General features: G+C 38.2%; 1 protein-coding gene across 3 annotated transcripts in view; it reads right to left on the reverse strand.

Moving 5' to 3' along the window:
* Positions 1-4,557, reverse strand: part of LOC147829484 (uncharacterized) — a 29,166-nt gene extending 24,609 nt beyond the window's left edge. For 2 of the 3 annotated variants that reach the window (XM_087205155.1, XM_087205153.1), the window contains exons 1-2: positions 3,882-4,557; positions 305-401 (exon numbers count right to left, since the gene is read on the reverse strand). In XM_087205155.1, coding sequence (XP_087061281.1) covers positions 305-401; positions 3,882-4,076 — 292 coding nt within the window. In that variant the 5' untranslated portion in view covers positions 4,077-4,557. The remainder of the gene's footprint in view (positions 1-304; positions 402-3,881) is intronic. The other variant, XM_087205154.1, reaches the window with a different exon arrangement.
* Positions 4,558-20,338: the final 15,781 nt, after the last annotated feature.

Consider the following 20,338-nt stretch of genomic DNA (forward strand, 5'->3'; position numbering starts at 1 on the left):
GGCTCTGCTCCAATACTCTAATCACCTCCCAAGGCCTTTCCCCTCCCTCACCATTCCGCGAAGCATTTCTATTTTAATGTGTGAATGTTAAAGCAACACGATGTTCAAACTGTAGATAGCACCCCAGTGCCTCCGTTTATGGAGTGTGGCAGTGCTGTACCTCTCACTGAGACTGAGTGAAGTTGCCTTTCTCTTCATGGGAGGCTTCCCTGAGGACTCATTCGTGTGAAAGCGAGGAGAAGTGGTACGGGGGAATCCGCACAATCATAGCAAGTCCTGTGGACACTACCCCAAAATAGAATACCTGCTTTCGGATAGTTCCTCTTGAAGCCAGCTGCCACAGAAAATTCGATAACCCTGAGACTACCACGGTGGAGAAGCACAAGCCAGGAGGAGACTTTCTGGAAGACAAGACAGAAAGAAGATGGTGAGGGACAAGGAGCCCCAGGCTCAGAAATGTTAATTAAGCAGCCAAGCCGCCCTCCAAGAGGCTATTGCACCAGCTGCTACTCTGACTGACTACTCAAGAAGCAAAGATAAACTTTGACAATCACTTCACAAACTTCTGACTTTTTAATTGAAAGAGAAATTTTTAATCAGTAAACATTAGGAACATTTATTATGTAGCAACAGAGGAATAGCACATTCATTTCTTTTGTAAATATCCTAAAAATTTACTGCATATTGGATAATGCAAAAGGGTCATATTAAAACACATAAACTATGTAATTTAAAATGAAACTACAGAGTTCCTAAAATGAGGGGAGAAGTGTTCCTTCTTTTTTCTGCTTTAATTGTTTGATATAATTTATCAGTTAAAATGTATATGAGCCTACTGTTGTCATATAGGTAGGTTTTCAAGATAGGAATATACTTTCTTTAATAGGTGATATTCAGATTTTATATTCCCTCCAGAGTTAGTTTCATTAATTTGTCTTCCAAGGTACTTCTTAGAAGTTGTCAAATTTATTTCAAAACAGATTTTTGAAATATGCTTTCTATATCCTTCTAAATTCTGTAAAATCTGTGGTAATGTCTCCTAGATCTTGATATTGTAATTTAAAAATGTATAATTGATATTGTGTAACAGGAAGTAAAGGTCTAAAGGAGCAGGGGAAATGGGAGGGGTAGGAGAAAGGAAAAAAGGGAAAAGAAAAATATGAGAAAAGAAAAAAATGGAAACAAAGTCTTTGCAAATAGGAAAGGGTGGAGGGGGTGAAGGGAGGGCAAGGGAAGGGGAAAAAGTAAGAACTAAGCTATTCATGTAATGGTACAAGATCTCAATGATGAATGCAACTGTATTTTATACCTAAAATGTACCAATAAACTTAATGGGAAAAAAAATGAAACTACAACCTCCCACTAGAAAAACAATAAACTAATGCTTACAAAATATCTTGCCAAGGGCAATATCAGAGAAATGTATAGTGTTATACGAGATAAGATATGAACACAAACATGTAATCCAGAGGTGAAAGTGAGCTGGAGAATAGTAGAGAAAATATCTGAGTTGAGTCTTCTATTTTAATGGAAGTCATATCTGTGAATACAGGAGTCAGGGACATTTTATGCACTGGGGAAATTCTGCAAAGGAAAGATGACACGAGTTCCATTGTGCCAGCGAAATGCTTTGGCACAGGTGTGTAATATGGTGAGCATGAGGAATAGAGGGTCCTGAGCAGGGAGGAAGAGGATGGTAGTAGTGATGAGGGGGCTCCCAAGTCATAAACAGCATACTGTAGGTAATAATGAATTATAAAAGAATTTTAAAAGTAGAGACAGGACAGTAACAAATAGACCCCAGCATATTTATATTTTTTTCTAATCTGAAAAGTCCAGAAAATTCAGGGCAGATCTAAAGTAACTGGGGGGGACAAAATGGGCAGTATTCTTTCTACAAAGTGGCCCAAAATCATCCAAGCTCTGCTGTCTCAACGTGCGTGTCCAGTGCTACCCCAGAAGTCCCGCCCGGATCCGAAGAAGGGAATGAGTGCGAATCCAGTCCACAGCTCCCATGAGCCAAGCCTGGGAGGGGTTCATCACATGCACTGTGTCCTGAGAGCTCAGTGACAGGACCACATCTGACCAGGAGAGGGTCTGAGGAGCCCGGTCCAGCCAGGTGCTCACAGCAGAGATGAATCCGTTCTCCCAAACAGCTAATGCTCTCTGTCACAGGGCAAAGTAAGCAGATCTCAATGGCTGATGGATTATATGTCAAGAGATTGATAGGGAAAGTATCGAGGATAGCAATCAGATTTCTCACTAGAGCGATTTAGCAGGTACTCTTGCCATTTAATTAGAATAAGAAATATAGACAGAAAAGATCATCTGCAGGCTTTATTATGATTAGATGATAGCACCAACCCATTCCCAGCATACTTCCATTCCTTTTTTTTTTCTTTTTTAGGTCTGGAATCTGAAGTTGGGAGAAGTTAATTCAGTCCTATGGCCACATAGCTATTGAATGACATGTCAGGAATCCAAGGTGGAAAATATCAGAAGTTATAGTTCAGCTATAATTATAATATTCAAGACAAAACTTGCAGGAAACAGCTATAGATATTCATATAAAGCCTAGGAAATTTTGGATATAACTTTGCATGCATTAAGAACACACAGAATATTTGAAACTGAGCCTATTTCTGAGCTCAGTAAGGGAGAACAACATGAAAATCATGAATTGTCTGCTAAGTTGGGTCATAGGCCCTGGAACCTACACACTGCTCAGCCAAGGCGGGCTGCAGGAGAGGCTGCCATCACATGAAGTACCACTTGATGTGAAAGCTGAGGGAAGAGGTAACAATAGTGCGAAATTTGAAAGGTTCCCTCACAACCATTTATAAACAGGGTGTGGGGGGTGAGAGATTAACAGGCTCCCAAATGCAGCTCAGGCTCACTTCACAGAGTAAGCCATCTGTACTACTTGAAGGTCCACTGGGCAACGCTAAAGGCAAAGAGCCCAAAGACTTCCACCCAGGTCACTTCCATCCTAAGAGTTTCCCTGAGCACCAAAACATGCTCTGATTTCATGTTTTATTTCCTCTCCTCAGCCTAAACTCCTGCATATCTTGCACACATAGCCGGAGTTAGACACACCTGGGCTGTGCAGTGGCTGAGTATTAGAGGAGAGCCCTGCAGGGAATGTCAAGGAGGGAGGAGCAGGAAGAGCTTGTGGTTCAGTGTGAAGCTGGAGCTGGAACATAGGAAGGAAGGGGAGGAGGACAGTGCTATGAGAGGAGGACAGGGACAGAGGCAAGACCAGGAGCTCTAGGATAAGGTGTCCAGGTTTTCATAGGTGCAATACTAAATCTCTAGAAGGCTTCAGCTATTTTTTAAAACACTTTGCATTCTTCAAATTTCACCCTATCGAGGAATATTGGCTGGTCTTTTTTAAACTCTCCATTTGGATCCATATGGTGTTTCCTTGCCACTATAACTCAAGTTATTCATTTTTGGCAAGAATACTAAAAATTACTACTATGTCCTGAGGGGAAAAATATTGCAAATCAGGGACACATGAGGCCATGTCCTACAAGGTCCTGTTGGAAGGGAGAAAATACATAAAAATCTAATTGGGAAAAGGTTTTGTAAAGAATATTAACTATGAAAGTATTGAAGAGATTGGAATTGCCAATAAGAGGTCAAAAGAATGCTAAGCAATTCAGAATGCAAATGGAAGGAGCACCCCGGGTCACCCCTCATACAGTTTCCTTCTCAGTGGTGAACTTGAAGAAGAGAGTTCAGGATGGCAGGTCCACAGGTCAGAGGGCTGGTGGGGGGGAGCAGAGGGGAGAGGCCAGCGAGGAGGGGAGCAGGAGCAAGAGCACAGTGTCCCCCTTTGGTGCTCCCCCAGGAAGGGAGGCGGGGCATTTAGAGCTCACCCATAGCCACGACTGCGTGATGGCGGCCACAGCAGGGCGAGCTAGGAATCCTGAAGTCCACTCCAGCGCCCTGCTGTTCTGCGGGGCGAGGTGGGGTCGCGTGGGCTGCACTCCCCGAGTGTGAACCTGGCCTGCCCCACATCCCGGGTCCTTCGGGGCTAGCCCCTGGGTCCCGCAGGAGGGGACCTGCCGCATCTGCTACCAGCAGGCGCCAGCCAGGGGCTCCGTGGTGACTTCTCGGGGCGGGGCTATGCCCTGGGCAGCGGAACCAGAGGGTCCCTGGGGCTCCAGCCAGGAGGGGAGGCCTGTGCTCCCTAGGGCGAAGTGCACCCAGGTCCACCGGAACTTCTGTGCCCCAGGATGCGCCCAGCAGCGAAGCAGGCTGCAGGCTGCAAAGCCCCCGGGACTAGCCAGGCCAGGAGCCCGCGGAGGCTCAGCTGCAGGGACCTCGCCTCGCGGCTGTGGGCGCGGAAGCCAAGCCAAAGGAGCACCGAGGGATCCCCGGGGAGCATCGACGGACGGACCCCAGGAAGCTTTGGGGAAGTCGGCGGGCAGCCGCGACGCCGCCGCTCACAGGGCCGGGCAAGGCAGTCACAGGATCGATCGGCCGGGGCTAGAGCCAACAGTGAAGCAGATGCACACGGATACTGTAGACAGCAACCAAGGAGGGTTACCCTCCAGGACGTCCACTGCAAAGCTACTGTTTCTCTTTCTTAATAAGCATCTTGTGGAGAGATATGTTAAGATTATACAAATATGCACTTACAAAGTTCTACTTTTATTAACCTTTCTTGCCTGAATAATTTATTACTGTGTTATATGCCAAAGTGTTATATGCCAAATGTTGATTTATTATTTCCATAATCATTTCTTTACTTACTAGTTAAAATTTTTTTTGGTATAGCTGTCAGTCTTTGTTTATTCACTTATACAAATATATGTGCTCAAGGGTCATTGTTTGATTTTATGTTATTATAAATTATTATCACTATTTATTTTATTGCTCAAATCTTCCCAGCCTTTGCTACCAAATATGTACTAGTTACAGTCTGGAATCAGTGCCCCTTTCAAGGAAGTTTAGTTTTCCTTTGGTGACAAATCTTGTGTGGGATCCAAAACCTGGATGTGGGTTAGTTCATTACTCCTGGAGTGACATTCCTTCTAAGCCTTCAGAGCTGGGTAACCCCAGTCCTGCAGTGAGCACACATACACACACGCCCACGTGTTGCTCCTTTTCTTCATGCTCCTGTGCCTATGTATCTGCATGTGGACATGTGTATGTCTATTCATATATACAAATATGCACAGATGTATGCATATCATGTTCAACAAAAGTGGCTTTCCTTCTCATTCCTTCCATTCTATTCTCATTTCCTCATTCTTTTCACTTTATTTCCAGCAACTCAAAATCTAATATAATGAGTAAACAGCTTCATTATTTTCTAGTTCATCTTTTTAGTCTTTTACAATTGCACAGATATGTTTGCTCATAGTTTTTCTACATGGAGGTGGGGTAGAGATTTTCTACACAGAAGCGCTTTCTTCTAGTGTTTATATTGTTTCATTTATAATATGTAAGTGCTAATCCATTTGTAGTTTATTCTTGTGTAAGGCATGAAGTATGGTTTTAACTTTAATCTCTTCCAAATGGTTACCCATTTGTCACCGTGCTGTTTATTGTAGTCCATTTTGCTCTAGTGGTCTGAGAAGCTACCTTTATTGTGCAATGATTTCCGTGTGCTTGTGAAGGTACTCGGGCCTTCCATCTGCTCCACTGTGGTATCTGTCATGTGTCAGGACAACACTGTTATACATTAGAGCTTTAAAATACACCTGAAAATCTCATAGAGCTACCAAACCATGTAAGTTTCTTTTTATAATGTTTTGTTGGCTATGCTTACATGTTTAATGTTACCTTATGCACATTAATGTGGACTTATCTAATTTATTTAAAAGCTTGATGGTATTTTTATTAGGATTGTATTATTTTTAAATTCCCTTAGGGAGAGTTGATATGATTATGGTGTTCAGTTATCCTGTCCAAGAGCAGATGAAATCCTATTTTTTAATGTCTACTCCAGTGTTTTAAAGTTTTCCTCATAAAGGTTTTGCATATTTCTTTTAAAATTTTTCAAGAGTTTACTCTTTTCTGCTGTGGCAAACAGGCTTTCTCTAGTATTAGGTATTCTGGACTGTCATTGTATCTAAAGAGTGCTATTGATCATTGAATATTTTCAAGCTTTTTGTTTCTTGTTATTAATGATTAATGTTAGTTTTATGAAAGAGTCCCTTAGCTTTCCAAAGTTCACTATTACATTATCTGCAAATAACAATAGTTTCCTTCTTCTTTCTTCCGAATATTTTGCCACTGATTTGTCTTTTCTAATTTCTTTGCATAAATATATGCATATATATGTATAATAAGATTTATACATATATATCCACAGCCCTAGCTAATACATTATAGTAGGCTATCGAGTAGCAGCAAAGATAGTGGATATTCTTGCTGTGTTCCCATTTAGTAAAATGTACCTACTGTTTTCAGTCAATAAGAGGCTGGTCTTCAAATTAAATATTTTCTGTTTTCTTGAGAATAAGTGTTGAATTTTGTCAAAGACTTTTCAGCATATATGTAAATATTTATATGACATTTTATATGGTATTTTATCATATTTATGATATTAAATGATATCCTTATATTCAACAAAATTTCTATCACTGGAATTAATTGCATCTGATCATTTGTATTATTTTCTTAATATGATACTGGACTTAGCATTCTAGTATTTCACCTACTATTTCTAATTAATATTTACAAATATATTTCTATACTCAGATTTAGTTATTGATATAATTATTGATAAAAAGAATTAAGGAGTCTATATAATTAGCAGTTCTCTAGAATCATTTTAGAATCTTTGATCTAGCTGGTCTTCAAAGGTTTGGTTGAATTTTACTACAAAAATATCTGAACCAGTTCTCTGTGGAGGGAAGGGAGTAAAGTTATTTCCATTTCCTATTTCTTCGTAAATATTGATGTATTTAGACTTTACCACACAATAGGATTAACTTTTTATTGTCTGAGTATATATTTGATACAGTGTTCAGTTTAATTTTCGCATTTCACTTTCAGTCTTAGGTTACTGACAGTCTTGCAACTGATTAATCTACCTAAGAAGGTGCTCAGCTGACATGTCTTTCAGAGAGACAATCTTAGAGTTTCAAAGTGCACTCAGAGGTCTCCTTACCCAAACTATAGAAAAATAATCACATATTGACATTTTTTGTCTATAAATAAACAATACTGCAGTATCCACTTAGTAGAACTCTAACTGGCTTTTGGTAATACTGCCATGGAAAATTATCTACTTTGACCTTTTGGTGTAAATCAGAATATGAATGGTCCTGTGATTTTTAAAAATTTCTTCTATCTCACTCCAGAAAGAATGGCTATCATTAAGAAACCAACTAATAACAAATGCTGGCAAGGCTATGGGGAAAAAGAAATCCTTCTCCATGATTGGTGAGAGTGTAAATTGGTACAACCACTGTTGAAATCAGTATGGAGATTCCTTAAAAGACTAAAACTAGAGATTCCATTTGAATCTCTTCTGAGCTGTTCCCCTTTTAGGTATCTTCCCAAAAGAGTTTAAAACATCATAGCAGGATGATATATGCACACCCATGTTTATAGCAACACAATTTGTAATAGCTAAATAGTGGAAGCAACTCATTCACCCATCAACAGATGAATGGATAAAGAAAATATGATACAACAGAGTACTACTCTGCCATAAAGGATAAACGTGAGATATTTTTAGGTAAATGGATGCACCTTGAGAACATAATTTTAAGTGAAATAAATTGGTCACACATGTTTAAATATTGTACTGTTTCTCTTTGTGAGAAACCCAAAGGGTAAGTCAGGAACAAAATGAAGGATAGATATTGGGAAGTAGGAAGAACAAAATTGGGAAGAGAACAAGGGGGAGGGAGAAGGAAAAGAAGAGAATAGGGGTAAAAAAGTCACAAAGGAATAGAAGGAAAACAATAGAAACAAAGTTTTGTAAATGGAGAGGGGAAGAAAGATGGAAGGGAAGGGAGAGGAGTGAGAAAGAAAAGAATTAAGATATATTATGTACACATCCCTATGATGAATGTGATCATTATTTGTCAAAAAAGTACCAATAAATTAATTAAAAAGAGAATAGAAAATAAATTGGTTAAAGTTGAAAAAAATTATTTTTCTCCAATGATTCTTGAAAAGACATTGTTACTATTGGTCTTTGAGCCCTTGTTTTGTTAGGTTTTCTAAAAAATAAAATATTCAGCAGCATTTTTTACCTTTGAGTTTCTTTCCCTAGATCAGTACTTCAGCTTTCTTTTATGAGTAATACTCCTTTGTTTATTTTCTCGTTACATAGCAGCTTCCCAGTGGCCATGATGCCTCTCCTCAAATCTGATTCGAGTTTAACCTAAGAAGCTTTGCCTGGGCTGGTGAGCTCCGTGGAGTCAGGAACCCACTGCCCTCGCTCCCGAGACTACTCTCTGTCCTGTGCCCCTGTAGGTTAGCCGGGCCAGGGCGGCAGCCAGGGACCCGGAAGAAAGACCTGAGTGCTGGTGGCGCCCTAACTTATCCCGGACCACCGGCTTTCTTTCCGTCAGAGAGGGTCAGCTACCATTTTTCATTCCCACCATCTCACCAGACTCTTTCTGGCAGCTGTTTCTATTTTCTTCCACCATCTTGTGACCATTCATCTTTTTAATACTCATTTCTAAATCAAGAAAGAAAACAAGATATCCTAAAGCTTAATTATTTACAAATTTGGTGATCAAATTGAGAATCGTGACCAAGCACAGCTTTCAAGGCCAGAGTAGGGGCTTCTATCAGGCATAGCATTGCTCAGGATTCATGTACAAGGTTTTTTTTCTTAGATATCACATTTTAGTGATTATGGCAGAAACTTAAAAGTTTTTGTTTAATGCTAGTGGAGTTTTGGCTGAAATAATTTAATTTTAAATAAATCAATTTAAATAATTTAACCTGTTGATATGCACTGAAGTAGGAAGATTTTATGAGCTGTAATCACTAGATAGATAGACAGATAGATAGATAGATAGATAGATAGATAGATAGATAGATAGATAGATTTCAAATTGTTAGTTTACTTAGAGTAGTAGGTAGATGTGATCTACAAGGATTTAAAAGACTCTGTCATAAGGATATGGAGGCGAGAATGTAGGTAATTTTTCCTTTTCTGAAAAATAATTCCGAGGGGCCTGGGATTTATCTCAGTGGTTCTGCTGCCTGCCTCGAAAGTGCAAGGTCCCAAGTTTGATCCCTGGTACCAAAACAAAAAAAATTCTGAAAGTATAAAGGAGAACTAAAAATTGGATCAATTACAAAGAGTAGCAAGTTCAAATCACTTTTTGCTGGTTTTTGAATTGGAAAAATACATACTACAGGTTTGAAGACAAAGGTAAAGTAATTTTAACATAACTTTGAGCTTGTTTATATCGTACTCATTTATTCTTGGCCTTTCACAATGATTATAGCTTATTTTTAAATGATTTCATAAGAATCAAGGTACCAATATCTGTGAGGTCATTATGAAACAGAAATATTTTATTGTTTACTGTAAGTTTGTGTTCTTTCCATTATTGCTTAAATTTCTAACCATTCCTGGGAGGCATTCAGGCATACAACATGCAACCTGGGCAATAGTACTTAGAGATAAAACCCTCTCCTGAGGTACAGGTGGTGTGTGATGCACACCCCTCACCCGCTGGCCACAGACCTTCTGATGTGATCCCAGAATCTCTGGACTCTGAGATCCCTGGAACCTTTTCCCAAATGATTGCATTGAGGAAATCCCTGAAATGAAAATGAATGTTCCAGTCTTAATCAGGATACATGGTTCCAGTATTATCCGTGTGCTGAAAGCCACCCTGACTGCATCTGAAAGCCACCCTGCCATCTGAAAGCCACACCTGCCTGCCCCCTCAGCAGGGATTCTGACATCCTCATCTCTATTTCAGAAGTCACTGTGTGACTCTAATACACAGCCCAGAAAAGCCTAATGCAACTTCTTTGGAAAATACCAACTGCTGAAATTCATTAGGAAGCTATTCTTCTCCCTACTAGCGCCACAACAGCTGCTCCTCTAAGGAGAAACCATGCTCATCCTTGGAGACATGGTTTCCACAGCCTCTGTGGCTGCCTCAGTGATGGGCAGGAGCCTGTGAGGCCACTGTGTGGCCAGGACTGAAAGGAAAACCACCTGCACACCTGGCTCGGCAAACCCTTTCCAGGGTTACTTTTCATGTCAGTTAGCCATGTAAGTGTCTCCCTACTACACTGATACACTGACTCAGCCATTATCTAACCATAGAGTTAAAGCAGGGATACTACCCAGGCTTTTCTCATCGTTTTACAGAAAAATGTATTGAAGATGGAGCAATCAATAATCAGTCAAAGGTCACAAACTTGTAGTGGCCAATCTAATTTGAGAATTCTGTCTCCTTCTTCTGACATCCATGGTGGTAGTTTTCTGACTTAAATATTTCTTGAAAACTTGGTCTACATTCTTCACTTTCAAATGGTTAAAGCAAACCATCGGCCACTTTTATTATGGCCTGATGTGATCCTCAGGAAATAGTAATGAATGCTACCCACAAATCGAGCGAGCTGTCCTATATCCAAAGTGCACTAGTCAGCTCTTTTTCCTCTAATTACTTGCTGCCCTGCAGTACTAATGAGAACAGCAAGGTTTTACCAAACCCCTCCTTGCTAATTTCTGTTGTCAAGATGAGATGTATTTTTCTGAACTTTGACAAATTACTGTGAACTTGTGAGTTCATGGAGACACAGTCCTCATTTCCAGAATACATTAAGTCTATGCTACTAGTTTTACATGGAAAAATAATGTTACTCTAGCTAACAAATGGGATATGAATTCTGCAGACTAAAGCAGTAGAATGGACCCTCAAGTTACAACCAGCCCAACCTAAGAACAGCTTGAGTTACTACTGGAATTTTATTTTTAACTTATAAACAAAGTCTTGAGTTATTACTCAAATGCCGGCCACTTGTGCTTCCAGATGGTCTCATATACAGATTTAGCCCTGGAAGAGTCTTGGAAGGAACGTGACAGCATCCTTTCCTGTGTGGGGTTCACTGAGAAATATGGGCCAGTGTCTCTAAGGACACTGAGATCTGCTTGTGTACAGGAAAGAAACTCTGAAGGCTGCATAGAAGAGCCTGAGCCTTCACTGACCAACTTGAGTTACAACCGGCCCTTGGGAATTGAGTTCCACCAAGTCAAGGGTCCACTGTAATAGATCTGAAAAAAAAAAGAGGAAACCATGCATACATACAACAGCAAATTGAAACCTAGAGAAAATGGAAATGGTACCACATTATGTCATACTATTATACAAATCAGATGCGTCTTTTTATGTAAAATTAAAAATCATTGAAATAAATACCATAAAATTATGCATTTATTTTTAAAAAGCTATTGTTATTCAAACAAAATTTTCCTATGGCATCACTTTCTAACGGACAGAATAATATTACCAAAATCAAATTATACTCATAAATTAGTATTAATGTAGAAAAACAGCTTGATAAAAATAGCCAGCATGTGAGGAAATAATAAAAGCTCATCTTCTGTGAGTCATATTAAAGTGATTGTTGAAGTTTCAAATAAATAAGCTGTAAATAAATATGATTCCTGTCCAAGATTAGAATTATTTTAAACTGTTAATAATTTTATAGTGAACATATTAATACTGAAATAAAAATATTCTTCAGATGATTTTAACCTAGATTTAGGTAGATTTAAGTAATCATTTCAATAGTTTCATATATAAGTGCTAATATTGTCTAATAAAGGGAAAATTGAGTTCTCTCATTAGTTAGCAATGTAATCTTAGGCAAATCTTATCATTTGAGAAATAACGTGCTTTAACAAAGATGTAGCTTTCAAAACAAATTAGCCTAATGTTGTATGAATTTGTAGAATAAATTGAAGGTCTTTTGTCTCCAGCTATTATCCCAGTGTTTGGAGTTTCAGAATATGTTTTGTCCTTTCACATAAACTATACCTTATGCGTGGTATAAGCCATGACTCCAGTGGGTGTATTCCTTCAAGCAGGAAGCTGGAGATGACTTTTGGGTCAAAGTGTTCCTGAAATAGCGGAGTGTGAAAATATTGTGTGGCTCCCAAGAATAAAAGAATGTCCAAAAAGGGAGCAATATGTTTTTTAAAAGATGAACAAGAAACAAGCATCTAAGAAATATGTCAAAACTTTTCAGGACACTTTTAATTTATCAAAGACCAATTTTGCTTAGGGTAAAAAAAGCTTTTTTCATTGTGTTAATTTTTGAATTGTTTTAGAATTGAGTTAATGAAAAACCAGATTACAGTCTGAGCATATTTTGTCTATATAATGTGCAAATATATTACTTTCATTAAAGTATATTAACTTTAATATAAAAAGAACAAGTTCATCTAAAGGAAAGACACATTTTTAAGGGAAATAAAGCCTGCAAATATATATACACCAATGAAAAATAGTAAAGATAGAAAATGTCTACACCTGTTACAGCTTGTATCTAGATGCAGCCCCCCAAGCCTCATGCAGTCAGAAGTGGGGCTTTTTCAGAGATGGCTGGATTGAGAGTGTGTAATGTTCGGATTGATTCATGGTGCAATGCTGGGATCAAGGACACTAGGATTAAGGATGTGAGTGCTACCCCTCTAAGAAGCCTGGATAAGATATAGGGGATATAAAGAGCTTCGGTCACTCTTTGTTGCTTTCCTAGCTTCTGTACTCCATGAACTGTTTCTCCTCTGTGATGCCCCTCTGCTATGTGCTACCCTACCTTGGAGCAAGATAATTATGGACTGAAACCTCTACAAACTGTTAGCCAAATAAAGCTTTCTTCTCTTAACTTTGGGTGTTAGGTATTTTGTCTTAGCAATGAGAGAAAAGTAAGTAAGACAATGCCTTAGTCATTTTCTTTGTTGTAAACATATGTGTCCCTACACTTTTTAAAAATCTCTAATAGGAACACATTAATCCTCCTTACCTACAAGGTATTATTCCAAAGCCCCCAGTGGAGACCAGAAATGAGGGAAATAGTGGGCCTTTTAATATGCTCCTTATGACAGGGTTATGTCATGATAAAGCAATCCTACATTCTAAATACTGTAAATCAAAACTGTATTTAATATCCCAACAAACCTATCATAAAGTCAAAATAATAAAGTTGAACCATCATGATTTTGAGATCATCTGTATATACTGTGTTTGCTTATTATGCATACATACATATTGAAACAGCTAATTTTGTACAAATGCAAGCTTCTTGATGTCTTATGAAGTCAAAGAATGAAATCACAGACAGAAAGAGGAAGCTGAGAGATTAATAATTGTAAATAGGAAATAGCTCTTGATGGATATCTATCCCAAGGAGATTCTGGAATTGGAATTGCCACTGTGCTTTGTTCACAGAGCTTTTAAAAATTAGTTACTGAGCAAGCCAACTTCAAAGAAAGCCTGTTACTAAGTTTTTCAAGTCCAGCCTAAAGATAGGGAGGAGTTATTAGCTTAGCATAATGTGCCTAATAAGTTTCTTTCCAAGGAAGAGGGGCACTTATCTGTCCACCCTTATCTTAGCTTTTTATCCTTTTTTCTTTTGATAACATGAGCAAGATGACTAACTGTATATACTACATCATGGATACACCGGGCAAAGGGTGATTCATGTCCCCAGATAAATGGAGCAGTGAAATTTCACCACACTACTCAATGTGGTACACAATTTAAAACTTAGGAATTATTTCTCTAATTTTTCATTTGATATTTTCAGACCACAGTTGACCACAGATAACTGCACAGAAAGTGAAACTACAGGTAAGGGATTTAAGGGGTACTGTATTAGAGTCTATAAAAGAAATACAGTAGCCCCTAAACAGACCAAGAATTTGTGTTGGCCAAGTTGGTGAAACGAGAACATCACCACCAACAACAAAAGAATTTGAGGTAGAGATATGAAATGCTGAGAAGCACTCTAAATGATTGACTATTTCAAAAATGTACATACAAAAGACCTTAAGAATCAGTACATTTAGGTTGAAATATCTTTTCTTCAGGCCACTACAGATCTTCCCAAGTAGGTAAAAATATATAAATTACATAGTTTTGGAAATAGTACATTGGACATAACAAATAATAATTATATGTATGCCCCTTTTTAAAAGTTATACTAGCAAGCTTTTCTTGAAAATATCTTACTGCTAGTTTTGACAGTTAATGACAATGCTACCAAAATATCTACTTTGAATATTTCTTTTTAATGGAGCCTGTACACTCAGTGGAAGATAAAGAGGATAAAAATGGTTATTTCAACAAAAATTATGTTTCCCAAATGAAAAAATTAATCTCTTCAATTATTTAGATGTGTAATGTTAAGCACAACTTACATTAAGAGATTGTGTGCTTCAACCACAACATAAACACTCACAACAATGGAGCCTCTCTGACTGTGTGACTTCTCAACCTGACAGCCTACTCCAATGCCAACCTTTGTTCTTTGGTCCCACTAAGTAGAAAAGTCTTCTTACTTGTCCTGTGAGTCAGTTTTCACTGTGTCAAGCATGATAAAATAGTGTGTATCCAGGTGTCAAGGATATAAAGATATTTTCTTTCTACACGAAGACCTTGTGTAGTCACTTTGCCCCATCCAGAATGCCTGCTCTCTTTTCCTTTTCCCTGAACATTCCAGGTGACACAATGCGTGGCTATATTTCTTTGCCCCATTTTAAGCATGTTCCTCACCTCTAATGGCAGATTGTGATAAAAATACATGGTGTGTGCCATTAATTAGAAATTTCTGCATGAAGAGTCATCCCAGCCACCATTCTAAGTCAAAAACTGGATTTGTAAATAGAAGCTAACAGCAGGTTTTGTTGATTTTAGATTTTGTCTAATGATAAGGAACAAATACATATTCAAAGTTACTTTTCTGCATCTACCAGAGGCCATGGGGTGAAGGTATTGGGTGAACCTTGATGGCTGGAGGGTCCAAGTTTGGCATTGTCTTGGGGAAGAGACTCCCAGCCTGTTAGAGGTCAGATCTGCTGAGTTTGTGTCTCCCAATAACCAAAGGATGGATTCAAGGACAAAGGAAAATTTCATTGAGAGAAAGCACCTGTGAGACAGAAGGTCCTGAAAGTGGGTTGCCACTGAAACCACATTCAATCTATAGGGTCACAAGTACAGTAGCTTGGCTAATACTGATCTAATAGGGAAGCAAAGCATGTAGTGAGGATATATAACATCATTAACTTGAGCTTATCTATAACTTCTAACATACAAAGGACAAAGTCATCCCAGGGAAGGGATGGGAGTATGAGTCAGGGTGTTCTGGTCACTACCTATGTGTCTGATCCCTATCTAGGCTCCCTGGACCAGGTGGTGCTGATTACAGTATGATTTCAAGCTGCTGTCTATCTCTAAGGAGGCTGGCAGCCCTGACTGCCTTCCAGTTCATCTCCAGTCACAGTTTTGATGTGCCTTATCTTTTGCATTGACTCCTTTGAGGGCCCAATCCCTTTCTGACTGCCTATTAATTTTTGTCTAACTTAGCTGTCTACAATAACATGGACAAAGCCAATGCATGTGTCCATTGCTACAGTCAGCTCATTGAGGAAAGGGTTAAAGAATATATATTTACATTTATTTATTTATTTATTTATTTATTTATTTATTTATTTATAACTGCAGACTGAACCCAGGGCCTTTTCATCAAGCTACATACCTGCCCATCCTTACTTTTTATTTTAAGACAAGTTCTCACTGAGTCTCCATGTTGTTTAGGCTAGGCTCAAACTTGCCAACCTTGTGCCTCAGATTCCAAGAATGCTCAGACTATAGGCACGAACCCCCACTACCAGCCAGAAAGATATTCTTACTTGTACACAATAGCTGATGTTCTCTTTGTTGGAGGCAAGGCACCTGAGCAGGCTGCCTCAATACCTAATTACTTTAAAACTTTCAAATGTAGTCCACACTCCTATCATTGGAGAAAAATTATTTATGTATTTTGTCACAGAGTTTTATTAATTAGGAGTCTGGTGATTCATCTGAAAGGAAAGATATTTTTTCCTACTTCAAGCACAGGAAAAGCAACAGACAAGAGATCTCACAAGAAAACTTTCCTAGTTGGCCCTGAATGAGCTGGGCTACCCCCAGGCCTTTTTCACAAATAAAAGCTTTGCAGCATTACATCCATGAGGCTGCAAAGGGAGGAGTCCTGCTGATCCATGCAATGTAGCAAAGCATCTTTCCTACTGTCCTGATCCAAAGCACCTGCCTTCTCTTCAATGCTAATCTTTTCAGCAATCAAGTGCTCCTTGGCCAAAACTTTACAAGCCCCCATTTTATAAGAACTTCCTTTCTGTTGAAAATAAAAACCTCTAAATGGATGATTTTTGCTCCCATTTCTCAGTACAAATATCGCTAAAAGCAGCAGGAGAAACTATCCATGCTACAGCCTGAATATCAGGCTGCCTTAAAATTTCTGCCATTAGATTAGTCTGTTACCCTTAATCTCAGTCTCCTGCAATTTCTCAGAACCTGAGAAAAATGCAGACAAATTTCCTGCTAGAGTATAACACACCTGTCTTCAGTCCAACAGCCAGTGGAATCCTTGTTCCCAAATGAAAACTCCTGAGCCTTGTTTTCACCATCTGCATTTTAAAAATTAATTTTATTGGTACAATTTAAAAATACATAGTCATCATATTCATCACAGGGAGTTTGTACCTGTAGATGGATATCTTGTTTCCTCTTTTTCTCCCAATCCTCTCCCCTCCCTTCAACTCCTTTCCCCTCCTTATTTACAGAAGCTTTGTTTCCATTTTTCCTTCTTTTCTCTTTTTTTCTTTCCCTTTCCTTTTCTCTCCTCTCCCTTCACAGTTTCCCTTTCCCTTTGAATAGTTTCTTCCTATATCACAATATCTATTATACATTTTGCTTCTTATTTACCCTTTCATTTTTCTCACACCAGAGAGATAATATAATTTACACATATGTGTCTGATTATTTCACTGAAAAGTATAGTCTCCAGTTGTATCCATTTACCTATAAATGTCTCAAGCTTATCTTTTTATAGCAGAGTAGTACTCCTTTGTATAAAAAAACCCACATTTTCCCATTCATCAGCTGATGGCCATTTGTGCTGTTTCCAAGATTTGGCTATTATAAACTGTGTCACTGTAAACATGGATGGTCATATATCACCATGGTATGATGCTTTTAATTCTTTGGGGCAGATGCCCAGCAGGGCAATAGCTGGGTCAAGTGGGACCTCTAATCCTAGTTTTTTGAAGAATCTCCATACTGATTTCCACAGTGGTTGCACCAACCTACACTCCCACCAACACTGGAGAAGGATTCATTTCTCCCCATACCCCCACCAGCATTTGTTATTCATTGATTTCTTGATAGCAGTGATTCTTTCTGGAGTGAGATGAAATCTCAGCATTGTTTTAATTTGCATCTCTCAAATGACCAGTGATGTTGAACATTTTTTCATATATTTATTTGCCATTTCTACTTCTTCATCTGAGGAGTGTCTATTCATTCCAGATGCATTTTTATTAGCATTAGATTTTTTTAACTCCAACCAGATTTCTCCTGCTAAGCTTGCCTTGCAGCATCTGTGGCTTCTCAAGCCAGTATCCTCAAACCTCCCTAAATTCCCCCACAAACTTTTTCCAAAGGTTTCTAAACTACATGGTCAGGTGTAGTCTCCCCAACAATCCCATTTCTCAGTACCTAAATCTGTCTTAGTCTCTTTTCTTGTGCCTGGGACAAAATACCCAACATCTGCAACTTATAGGAGGAGAGGTTTATTTGGTTCATGCTTCAGAAGTTTCAATCAGTGTTTGGTAGGCTCAAACACAGAATGGTATGGCAGAGGGGTATGCTGGAGGAAAAGCTGTTCATGTCATGGCCATCAGGAGGCAGCCTGGCCCAGCTTCACATCATGGTATCAGGAAGATACAAACTGGGGAGGGAGCTTCACCCTTTCAGGTAACACCCTAGTGACTTCCTTCTCTGGCCAGGCCCCACCTCCTCAAAGCATGTCAGCTATTGTGCCCCATGGCCCAATCCTCTTCCAAAAGACCCACCTATGAGCACAGGGCTCCTGGGGGCTGCCCAGAGGTAAACCATAACAGGCAAACAGTGATCAATAATCACTTACTGAAGAAATGATGAAATTTAATTAATCATATCTTGGTAAACATTTATTCTAATTGTTTTAAGATTACAAGTATTATGCCTTTGGAAAATCTGTGATTCACTTATAAAGCCTCCCCAGTAATCAATTGAATGGATTAAAGAATATGGACTTTTAAAAATATTGATAAACACTATCTTCTGAAATTTATAGCAATATATACTTCCACCAATATCATGTGAGAAGAAATATCTTGGTATCCTGGATAAAACTCATTATTATCAAATGACTTAATCTGCCTATTACATAAAAAAGATATCTCATAGTTCTTTACATTTAATTGCATTTATTATGGTGAGGTTACACCTCTTTTCATATTTCATTTATTTTTCCATGATTTGCATGTTCACACAGATTGACCATTTTGCTTTTCCTTGGTAATTTACAAGAACTGTTGTGCATTAAAGATATTTTCTCTTAGCTAGCTATATAAACTAACTTTTCTAGATTTTATTCTGCATTTGAAAATTTCTTTATGATAAGTTTCCATACAGGTGATTAAGATTTGAGTAGGCAAACATCAATATCTTCTCAGCTATAACACATTTTTGTGTTTTTTTTAATTTACTTCATTAGATTATAACCAAGTCTTGAAATTTTCCGATAAATATGATACACTTTAAATATGAACAAATCTAAAATCATGCAAGGAGTAAATTACTACATACATGTGAAGACTGAAAATAAAAAGAGTAGTAAGTCCTTGGAAGAATTACTCCTGTTGACATTTAGAATAGCCTTGATTATTTTGAGAAATCTTCAGAAATAAATCAATAAAATGTAGTAGTGTTTAAGGTTGAAGTTTACTTTTCACAAATGAAATTATTTGCAATTTTAAAAAAATCTTACTATTTTTATAGAGGCATTTTGCAGTAAAATTAGAACTTTAAAATCTGGAAGAAAAAATATTTTTTTGAGGATTCATGTGACTGAGATGGTAGAGGTAATGAACTAAAAACTGGTTTAAGCAAGTGGCTTGCTTAAGCAATTGGCTTATTTATATTCTGAATTAATCCACAAAGGGCTTAGAGGGTAGTTTACAAAAACACAACCAACAAAATGGTAAGACATAAATAAAATATCAGGACCAGGGAAAATTAAACCACAGTAGGAAGAGGAGATGAAGGAGGGTAAAAAACCACAGATAAGCATTATAAGTTCCAAAGTGATTACTGTAACGGACACATGCATTAACTTATAATATCCCTAGAACTCAAAGCATAAAGGAAAATGCTGGTAGTTACATAGCTTTTATCATCTATGAGGAGAAAACAGGAAAACGGAGACTGAGCAATGGGTCAAGCCAGAGGGAAATGGACAGGGAACTTAAGAGTCCAAGGATACCTTGGATTAATTGAACTATAATTCTAAAAAGAAAACTGCAGCATATAAAAGTCTGTCTTCCTAGAAGTCTTCACTTTGGTTGATCTTTTGCACTAAGGCTTTTAGGGGCTGATGATGAGAAGCATGATGCTCCAGACCTAGAAGCCCTGCCCACTCTTTTTCATGATACCTATTTCATTTTCTTCATTACAATTATGACTCTTTGAAATTTTCTTCAATTGTTGATTGTCTCCTACATCATGCACATGAATGAAGGCAGAAATTTACAGAAGCTATTTGTTGGGAAAATAGATGGATTCGGAGCTCCGTGCTACAAATATAAGGAGATGATTTTAAGAAAGGAGAGGAGGCAAGGTCAGAGCACAGTGCAGGAAGGGAAGGTGTCATACCCTCTGTAAAGTACTTATCACTAAAATGTTATTATGAGAGCAGTCCCTGTAGCTGTAGTATAATAGATTTTTAGGTTGTGCATTCTTTTACTACCTATTTAGAATCTCTGATATAGCCCAAGACTTAGTTCTTGAAGTTAAGATCAATGAACTCTATCTGTATGCTGGAGGAAGCCATGCACCCTATTTGCCCCCCACATTTCTAGGAATTTACACCCAGAAAGAGAAGGTGAGTGGGACCTATGTTGTTGAAAGCTAGAACTAGAGGTAGCACTGTAAACCCAGTACTTGACAGCAGGGAAAAAAGCAAAACAAAAATGAAGCAAACCTTTAACTACAGGTAATTTGAAAATTATAGGATTGACTTCATCCTATAGGGCAAAAATGATTCTGACCATTAAAATTAT

This window comes from Heterocephalus glaber, unplaced genomic scaffold (assembly GCF_053883595.1).
Source record: "Heterocephalus glaber isolate CG9 unplaced genomic scaffold, H.glaber_assembly_v1.0 deba00000594, whole genome shotgun sequence".
NCBI classification, from domain to species: domain Eukaryota; kingdom Metazoa; phylum Chordata; class Mammalia; order Rodentia; family Bathyergidae; genus Heterocephalus; species Heterocephalus glaber.